General features: G+C 40.6%; 1 protein-coding gene across 13 annotated transcripts in view; it reads left to right on the top strand.

Annotated features, from left to right (window-relative positions):
- Nucleotides 1-9,951, top strand: part of GPR64 (G protein-coupled receptor 64) — an 80,777-nt gene that overhangs the window by 48,863 nt on the left and 21,963 nt on the right. For 8 of the 13 annotated variants that reach the window (XM_008579914.1, XM_008579921.1, XM_008579895.1 and 5 more), the window contains 6 exons: nt 730-785; nt 3,262-3,301; nt 3,790-3,827; nt 4,098-4,265; nt 5,088-5,182; nt 6,736-6,802. In XM_008579914.1, coding sequence (XP_008578136.1) covers nt 730-785; nt 3,262-3,301; nt 3,790-3,827; nt 4,098-4,265; nt 5,088-5,182; nt 6,736-6,802 — 464 coding nt within the window. The remainder of the gene's footprint in view (nt 1-729; nt 786-3,261; nt 3,302-3,789; nt 3,828-4,097; nt 4,266-5,087; nt 5,183-6,735; nt 6,803-9,951) is intronic. The other 5 variants (XM_008579954.1, XM_008579944.1, XM_008579951.1 and 2 more) reach the window with 1 other exon arrangement.

The raw sequence follows: 9,951 nt of genomic DNA, 5'->3' as shown, positions 1-9,951 counted from the left end.
TGGGATCCAACCCCTCGGCGGGAGCGCTGCCGCGCTTCCCAAGCGGCGCACTGTAGCAGTGCGCCACCGGGCCGGCCCAATATGATGCAATTCTATTACCAATTAAAATTTAAAATTATATTAAAACTCCTAGCAACAAGAAATATGTGTATTGAATTTAAGAATAATCGTCTAGATCTGATCCCATTTGTCCCTTGGGGGGTTCGGATACAGTAATATCAGCCTTCCTATAACCTAGATTGGTTCAGGAAGTCCCAGCCAAATGTGGTTTGTTCGTCCAGTGAATATTTCTGAGCATCTACTATGTGCCGGACAATGAACTGGGTGCCAGAAGTGCATTGATGGTTGCTATCCAGTTTGTTTTTCTACACTGGGGTCTGTTACTTAAGCATTTTATTAAAACAATGACATTCTTTGAGGGGAACCCTTGAAGAAAGACAGAAATTATGACATCAAAGCTGCTGACTCAGAATATCTTTTAAAGAAAACAGAAAACAAAAACCGGCTCAGCCAATATGGATTAATTTTTGAGAAGCACTTTTCCCCTCCCTGCCTTATCTATGCACCTGCAATTTGGTCATTTAATAGACAATATTCCATGCAGTTAGGATTCAGTTTTTGGGGTGTAGTTCTTTGGGTGGCCAACAAAACTGAAGAACACCTTCTTGTTAGAGTGTCGAAACAAAACAAAACAATGTTGCATTCTTAATGACTTTGTGCTTCTAACAGAATCAAGATATAGCTAATGGCACCTTAACTGGAGTCCTGTCTCCAAATGAACTGAAGTGAGTAATCTGCTGTTTGATTTACAATGTCATACATCACCTGTGTTTCCATGCTTGTCAGCCATCTTTGCTTTTGGAAACTGATCATAGGAAAGAGACCGGAAAGTTACAGGCTTAACTGGTTCTTGACTTTTTTGCAAACTGATCATGGTCACCTGTCATCAACTAATGTCCCCATGAAGCTGTTCTCTTTGATGCTTTGAAATGACACAACAGCTTCATTTGAACTGGTATTTGAGTTTCAATGATTTGATATCCAGCATGGTTAAAAGAAGGGTTCGAGGTAGGACTCCAGGTATCCCGTTTGTTCATGCTTTCAAAAATCAGAGAGGTCTTTGTTAAGTAGATCTGGGCTTACAAGGACAGCACAGACAATGAGAAATGCATTACACGCAAATGCCCCCAGTTAGACAAGAGGTCAAAATGGCAGCCAGCACAGTGGCCTAGGCCAGGAGCCAGACTTACTCTGGCTGTCACTGGCAGGGGCAACTTCATGTCTTGGCCTTGTGGCAGGGAAGCAGCATCTGAGGTAATATTCATCTATTCAACCTTGCTGTTATCTCACAAATGAGATCATTGTGAACTTTTGAACTGAATCAGCTCTGGTGAGTGTCTGTGATGACACTGAAAAGAAAAATCTTTCCTGGGGGGGGAAAAAACCCAAAAAACAAATCTCCTCTTATGGATCATCCTTTCAAATTAGCATTTGACCTGGCCGCTTCTGATGATTCAGCAGCGCCCAGGCGGAAAAGAACATCACGATTCTACCTGGTGGGCATCAAACATCCCTGGGGCCTACTGAGTTTATGGTGGTAAAAGTTCACCTAGTGAGAACTGGGATTGGAGTGGAGTGTTGTTCATGTCCTTTATGACTATTCTTTGACCTCCTGGTGAAAATCCAGCTTTCCTAACTATTCAAAATTATATAAGTGAAATGAAAAGCAGAAGATATCAATGTCCTGGATAGATTTTAGACTTTAAATGGACAAACATAGAAAACATTTTTGTTAACTCACAAACTTACAACTAGAACACAACTTAGCACACTTTTAAGTAATTAATCTTAATGAGTAAACTGGAAATAGAGCTGAGTTCATTTAAGGTCACCAAACATTTGTTGAGCAGCTGCTATGTGCTGGGCCTTGGAGATACAAATAGGAATGAATCCCAACTCTCTGAGATGGAGACCAAGACTAGAGCAGAGGTTCTCAGCCCTGGCTGTGTATTAAAATCACCTGGGGAGCTTTCCGAAATCCCGATGCCCAGGCACACACCATAACAATTAAGTCAGTATTGAGGGCAGAGACCCAGGCATCAGTATTTTTTAATGCTCCCCAGGTGGTTCCAACACGAGGCCAGTTTTGAGAACCAGGGCTCTAGAGTCTGCTGGGGAAGACACGGGATGCAAACAAACGATCACAATACAGTACAATCCCTACAATGAAGGTGGCATGTATAGGGCACCAGAGGATGTTCTAAGTATCTGAGTACAGAGCAGAAGGGACGGTTAGACCTGACTTGGGGGGGCCAGGGAAACTCCCAGAAAGAAGATGGCCTCTGAGCATAGTTGTGGAGAAGTGGCTCCTGCTGGCTTGAGGAGCTAGCTGATTACTTACTGCCTTCTCTTCTTCCTCCCAGACCCTGCCTGGAGCCACCTAGAATTATTGCCCATTCTTTAGAGCAGGGTTTCTCAACCTCAGCTCTATTGAAATACATTTGGGGCCTGATAGTTCTTTGTGATGTGGGGCTGTCCTGTGCACTGTAGGATGTATAGAAGCATCCCTGGTCTCTACTCAGGAGATGCCAGTAGCACTTCCCCTACCTCCCTCCAGTTGTCACAACCAAAAATGTCTCCAGACAATGCTAGCTGTCCCCGGGGGCTGGGGGGGGGGGCAGTCACCTGGTTGAGAACCACTGCCTCGAAGTGAATTCTTTAACTAGATTTCTTTCATCCTAACTTCATATGAGCTCTGCCACACTGAAGGAAATAAAGTGTTGTTGGAGTGAGCTTGGAGGAGAGGAATGAGAGAAATTCCTAAAGGGCAGTGGTGAGGAGGGGAAGGCAGGGCTGGAGAGTGCTAGGGAGGACAGGCTGGATCAGAGAGGGAATGGGGAAGAAATCAGAAGCACAGAGTCCCCAGGGTGAGTAGCTGCCCCTCTCAGAAATTTTTGCCTTGGGCCAGCTCTTTCTGTGCCTAGAGGTTACAGTAGCCTAATATATAGCAAGATTGTTGAACCATAATTTGTGTCTCACTCTTGGCTAGAACTGGTGCAGCTCCTGTCTGGTTAGTTTCCTTTGTCATATAAATAATTTATTTTTCCCACATAGGAATCTTATTATACCGTGTGTTTCTTCAAAGTGAACACAAAGCCATAAATACCGTGTGCTTGATTTAATTGCTAAAAATCTAACTTGTTTTGAATTTAACATTACTAATGGTCTCCATAATGTCCATTTCTTTCATTTTATTGACAGACGATCAGAGCTCAACAAAACCCTGCAAACCCTGAGTGAGGTAATCATAGTATACCCTGTGGCTTGTTTATAATTGTTGTTATTTGAGGGAAGGCATGGAGTTCTGCATTCCTGGGCAGATATGTATTTATATTCATGTATTTATATTCCCCCAAATCTGTCATGTAAAACAACGAACGGACGAAGTCCCATAATTCCAAAAATCAGAAGTAGAAGCAATGGGTAAATATTACAAGGATGTAGATTTTCTTTCATGTAAGACCAAAAGTTTCTTAAAATGAAAACTCCGGGAGGATGAACTCCATTGTGGAGTAGTGAGCTCTCCGACACCAGAGGTATCAAAGCAGAGCTTGTATGGCCTGAATGGCTTTGATAATAGATCAGGAATCCAGTAGGAATGTGAATTAGGTAATCCCTAGGGGTTCTTGTGGTTCTAAAATTTAGGGGTTTTGTAATTAGCTCTGAATCATCTTTTCTAACATTTCCAACTGTCAAAGTAACATACATATTTTTGTTTTTCTGTTTTAGATTTATTTTATAGCATGTGCTACTGCAGAGGCCCAAAGGTCAGTCATTTTTAATATTTTTATAAATATCATTATTTTTCCATTCATGAGAAATAAAGTATTAAAGAATCTTAGTTCAATTGCAAATTTGAAAGCATTCCTCTAAAATAAATACATATTAGTGACATTTTGGATTTATATATTTTTATTTTTCTAAATGCTTATCACTGTGTCACATCTACTCATTTCTTTGTGAAACACAGAAGGGGGGTGTGGTATTGGGTCATTTACCTCTGGTTCTATGAGGCTAAGGATCATCATTGTCCTTAGCCCCAAGGGTCACCAATCTGACCGAAAAATGGATCACAGTGGTCCAGGCAGGGTGAAGGACAGATGGAAGAAGGAATATAATATGGAGCTTGGGAGAAGAAGGGAGAGAGGAGGAAGGAAAAGATTGGAAAGAAAGAAAAAAGAAGAAATTAAAAAGTACATGCAGGGGTGAGTCAGACTGTCCAATAATTATTTAGAGTTGCACAGATTATCATTTTAAATTGTGTCCATTCGCTCTCCTGGCTGCATAAACCATTGGCTTACAGGGCAATCATCTCACTACCCTGAGTGTTCTGCGAGAGTCAAAGTCCTAGAAAATGTCCGTTTCCACTCATCAAACTATTCATTAGCACAAATAATGGCAAGTCTTCCATGAAATTATAGGTCGAATCCCTATCCACTATATGTATTTAGTTCATTTCACTTACCCCTTTTCATTATTTGCAACGTTAATTTTTTTCATCTAAGCCAAAGCTAAAGTAGAAAGAAACAGAGAGAATGTCTTAAATTCTTAGTTATCTGATCGTCTGGATTGAATTTCCAGAGAGATTCTGGATGTAAGAGACCTTCATGTTCATCCGGGCTGGCATGTGAAAGGGCTCCTGTGATGGAAACTCAAATGCCATATAGCCACCAGGCAAGTAGCTGGGGGACAAGACCATAGATGTCAAGAGGCTGGTCTTTGCAACCAAGTTGCGCCCCTGCCTGTTCATTGTGCAGGCAGGCAAAACGAACCAGCCCCTGGGTGTGGTCAGAGGGTCTCTAGTTTGCAACCTCTGTGAATGTGAACATTTATAGTCTCTTAGCATGAAGTCTTTAAGGTAAAGCTCAGACAATGGCAATGGGTGTTCTCAAGCTTATGGGGTGACACTGCAAATTAACAGTGTCAATGTCCCCTTTCCTTACTCTTAAGTTTGCAAAAACAATTACAAATGTGCAGTTAGGTTTCCAATTTAGTAACATTCTGGTTATATCTGTTTCTCTTTACAGCACATTAAATTGCACATTCACAATTAAATTGAATAAGACAATGACTGTATGTGCTGTAATGGTTGCTTTGAAAAAAGTGACGATTCGACCGATGAGTAAGTTGTCTCTATCTTTATTGCTGTTCATTTTGACATGACTTTCAATGTGTTATTTTTAAATTAAAAATATAATTAATAAATTTACATCTGTTACAGCTTTCTCTTTGATTCTTTTGTCCTTGGACAATTTTTAGAGAGCACCTTCTAGTTATTTTTCCTGCTTTCTAATGAAGTTTCAACGTAGTGCATTGTATTTGGAAACATGATAAAACAAACTGTATTGAGAGGGAGAATTCTGTCTGGAATATTCAATGTGTTGCTACTAGGATATGTTTACTTTTTTTAATTGTCAAGTAAAAATTGTATATATTTATGGTGTACAAGGTGATGTTTTGATATACATTGTGGAATGGCTAAATCAAGCTGTTTAACATATGCATTACCTCACATACTTATTTTTTGGTGGTGAGAACCTTTAGAATTTACTCTCTTAGGGCCAGCCCGGTGTCGCACTGGATAGTGCGCCGCTTGGGAGTGCGGTGGTGCTCCCGCCAAGGGTCCGGATCCCATGTGGAGACCGGTTCCTGCTCACTGGCTGAGCGCAGTGTGGGCACAACACCGAGGGTTGCGATCCCGTTGCCGGTCCCCAGTGCAGGCACGACACCGAGGGTTGCGATCCCGTTACTGGTCAGTAAAAAAAGACAAAATGGAAAAAAAAAAAAAAAAAAGAATTTACTCTCTTAGCAATTTTTGAGTATACAATACACTGTTATTAACTATAGTCACCATGTTGTACAATGGATCTCTTGAACATATTCCTCCTAATTCAAATTTTGTGTCCTTTGACCAACATCACCCCTCCCCCCTGCCAGTAACCACCATTTTACTCTGTTTCTATGACTGACCTTTTTTTCAGATTCCACCTATAAGTGAGATCATGCAGTATTTGTCTTTCTGTGACTGGTTTATTTCACTTAACATAATGTCCTCCGGTATATGTTTACTTCTGAATTCCTCTTAGGAGTTGTTAAAATGAAAAAAAAAAAAAAAAAAAAGAATTTACTCTCTTAGCAATTTTTGAGTATACAATACACTGTTATTAACTATAGTCACCATGTTGTACAATGGATCTCTTGAACATATTCCTCCTAATTCAAATTTTGTGTCCTTTGACCAACATCACCCCTCCCCCCTGCCAGTAACCACCATTTTACTCTGTTTCTATGACTGACCTTTTTTTCAGATTCCACCTATAAGTGAGATCATGCAGTATTTGTCTTTCTGTGACTGGTTTATTTCACTTAACATAATGTCCTCCGGTATATGTTTACTTCTGAATTCCTCTTAGGAGTTGTTGAAGAGCAACTGATGTTAAAGGCAGATAACCAATAAAAATTATTCACTCAATAAATGTTTTTGAGCACGATGTGTTTATAATTGTCAGTATAATGGCATCCAATTTGTCTTATCGCCTGTTTTAGACAATCGCTCTTTAAAATGCAGTCAGTGCAAGAAGCCTTAATACTTGATTGGTCTGAGCGTCCCCTTGGCTTTATTCTTGTCCATGAATTTCCTTTTTTTCATTTTCCTTTTCCTTTTGTCTCTTCCAGAAGAGTGCTGCTGTTCGGTCAGGACACCCTGCCCTTCTTCCCCGGAGGAGTTAGAAAGGCTGCAGTGGTATGTAGCAAACGTTCTGACCCTTTTCTAAAAAATAATAATAATAATAATACCATTTAATCACCATGCTGGCTTTTTGGATTTGGGGAATTTCAAGAGTGAAGAAGAGCTTTCAGTTTTAGGGAAAATGCACAGTTTTCTGTTGTCTGAAGTTTCCACTGGGACCATTGCCTTAAACCAATGATTCACAATCTTGCCAGCACATTAGGATCACCTGGGGAGCGTTAAAAATATTGACTCCCCACAGACTCACCAACTAAATGTTTTGTTATTTGCTAAAAAAATTCACCAGTCTGAGAGATGAAAAATGGTATCTCAGTGTTACTTTAATTAGCATTTCTCTTATTAAGACAGAGTCTGAACATTTTTTCATATATGGGGGCCACTTTTAAAATCTTTTTTTGCAAATTATATGTTCGTGTCTTCTTATTTTCTCTAATGAATATTTGATCAATCGTTAAGGGTGCTTTATATATTGTGGCTATTAGCTCCTTATATGTGGTATATGTTACAAATACTTCCTCCCAGTTTTTCAGTAGTCTTTTGACTTTATCATTTTTTATGCAAATTAAAACATTTTATGTATTTAAATTTACCAGTCTTTTCTTATATTGCCTGTGGATTTGGAGGCATAGTTAGAAGGACGTTTCCTACACCCAGGTTATAGAGGAATTCCTCCCTGTGGTTTTCTAGTATTTGTATGGTTTCAATTCTTTCACATTTAGATCTACTTGGAGTTTATTCCTGTGTATGGTGAGGCATGGATCTAATTTTATCTTTTTCCAAATGTTTACCAGTGGTCCCCGCACCATTTATTAAAAAGTCCATCTTTCCCCCAGTGATTTGAGATGCCACCTTTGTCATATACTACATTTTGATAGGTATTTGGATCTAATTCTGGGTGTTAGATATTAAGATTCAGGGAAGCTGGGTGAGGTCTATGTGGAACTCTTCACATTGTTTTCCCAATGTTTCTGTGAGCCTAAAATTAGTTCGAATAAAAAAATTTTTTAAAAATACCGATTCCCAGTCTCCAACCTCAGAGATTATGATTTAATTGGTCTGGGTCGTAGCCTAGGCATTAAGGGTTTGAAAAGCCCTTCTGGTGATTGTAATGTGCAACCAAAGGGGAGAATCAGTACTTCAAATGTATCACATCAGTGGAGGGAAACTGGGAGATGGATGCTCCAAATAGCAGAAGACTCTGAAAGTCACGTATGATGTGATCACAGGTATATGGAAATATACATAGAAAACACAGAAAGGAAATGAATGAAATTGTCCACAGTGGTTCCTAATGATGGACCTGCCTTCTGGCATTATAAGTATTTTATTTTTTACTTTTCTTTCTTTCTCTTTCTTTCTTTCACTTTGCAGCATTTTCTATATTTTTCTGTAATCAGATAAAAATTGTATTTGAAAAAAGGCCATACTTTTTTCAACATGAAGCATCTCATGGGAACAGAAGGCTATGTGTAGCCTGTCTACCCTGTATGGGCCATATTTCTGAGACCTATTAAAACCCTGGGCCTCAAGGAATAGCCAAAACATTTTAGTTAAGGACTTATAGCATTTTCTGCAATAAAAAGTAAGGCTAACATGCCCCATTAAGCTTAATATGCCCTTTTAAGCTGGATGGTTGAGCTCCATTTGGAGGATAGAATTTCCGGAAACATCAGGATGAGATCAGAAGACCATAACTCTTTTGAAGCAGACCCACTGACCCCTGATGGCTGCCCATTCAAGCAGCTGTTAGGAAGAAGAAGCAAGACATAGAAAAGGGGGAAGAATGTGAACCCAGCATCTGGCTAGGGCTCTGTCATTAACTAGCCGTGTATCTACATCCAGAAGCAGGTACTTTTTTACCTTCAAAGTGTTAGATAAAATGAGGAAGTGAATTTGATCTCTGTAAAATTAGGAAGTGGATTAGATCTTCTCAAACATTGCTGTGCATACCAACCATGAGGATCTTGTTAAAATATGAATTCTGATCCAGTAGGTCTGGAGCAGGGGCTAAGATTCTGCATTTCTAACAAGCTCCCGGGTGAAGCCAGTGCTGCTGGTTTATAAACCCCACTTTAAGTATCAAGGATCTAGACCGTAGAGCAGTGCAGTGGTTCTCAACCTTGGCTGCATATTGGAATCATCTGGGGATTTTATTAACACCGATGTCTGCTTCCCACCCTCAGAGATTGGTCCAGGGTGCATCCTGGGCTTCCATGTTTTCCTCCTGAGTAGGGTGATTTGAATGGGCAGCTAAGTTGGAGAACCACTGGGTTAGAATTAGATAATCATTCAGGGTCTTTCTGATTCATTGGTTCTTAAGATTGGCTGTACATTAGAAGCACCTGGGGCACATTTAAAACTTGCTCCTGTGTCAAAGTGTCCTTCTTGGGTGCTGGAAATGCTCTGTGTTTTGATCTCGGTGGTGATTATATAGGTCTATAGATATCCTGTATAAAAATTCATTGAGCTCTAAATGTAAGGTTAGTGCACCTTACCGTGTGTAGGCTACACCTCAGTAAAGAAGCACGTGAAAATGAATACTGATGCCTGAGCCAACCACCAGAGATTCCAGTCAGCTGGTTTGGAGTGGGCATCCAGGCACTGGCACTAAAGGGCTCTAGAGGTTTCTAATGGACAGCTGGTGTTGCCCACTACTGCTCTGCCTCTTCCTTGTGTGCCTCACTCGGTGGCTAGAGGGCTAAAACTAGCGTTAAGTGTCAAGAGCAATACCAGGCAACCTCTTCACAATTGAGGCCAGTGAGTGGGAGCCTGTATTGGGGGGTCTGGCTTCTGCAGGTTCCCAGATAATCCAAAGAGAATTGAATTTACACTTTACAAAGCACCTTTACTACAACTTGGCCAGATGGGTTGCCACAGTATACAATTTAGGGAATGGAGTCTCACAGATGTTGGGTAAATTGTCCAGAGGAGTAGTGAGAACTGGAACCCTAGCCAAGGCTTCTTGACTCATTGTCTTTCTGACTCTCCAACACCCTGTGTCCTCACTGCTGCCTGAACCTCAGTGGGTGCAGGGAGGCCTATGGCCAAGTGCCCACCAGACTGGACTCAGCTGGCATTTCTTTTTATGCATATGCCTTGCTTAGGCCCCTCAAACTGATATTCCTCCCTGCTCTCACCCAAGA

Source organism: Galeopterus variegatus, unplaced genomic scaffold (assembly GCF_000696425.1).
Source record: "Galeopterus variegatus unplaced genomic scaffold, G_variegatus-3.0.2 Scaffold82, whole genome shotgun sequence".
NCBI classification, from domain to species: Eukaryota; Metazoa; Chordata; class Mammalia; order Dermoptera; family Cynocephalidae; genus Galeopterus; species Galeopterus variegatus.
Note: the sequence above shows the minus strand (reverse complement) of the source record. Positions and strands in the feature narration are given on the sequence as shown.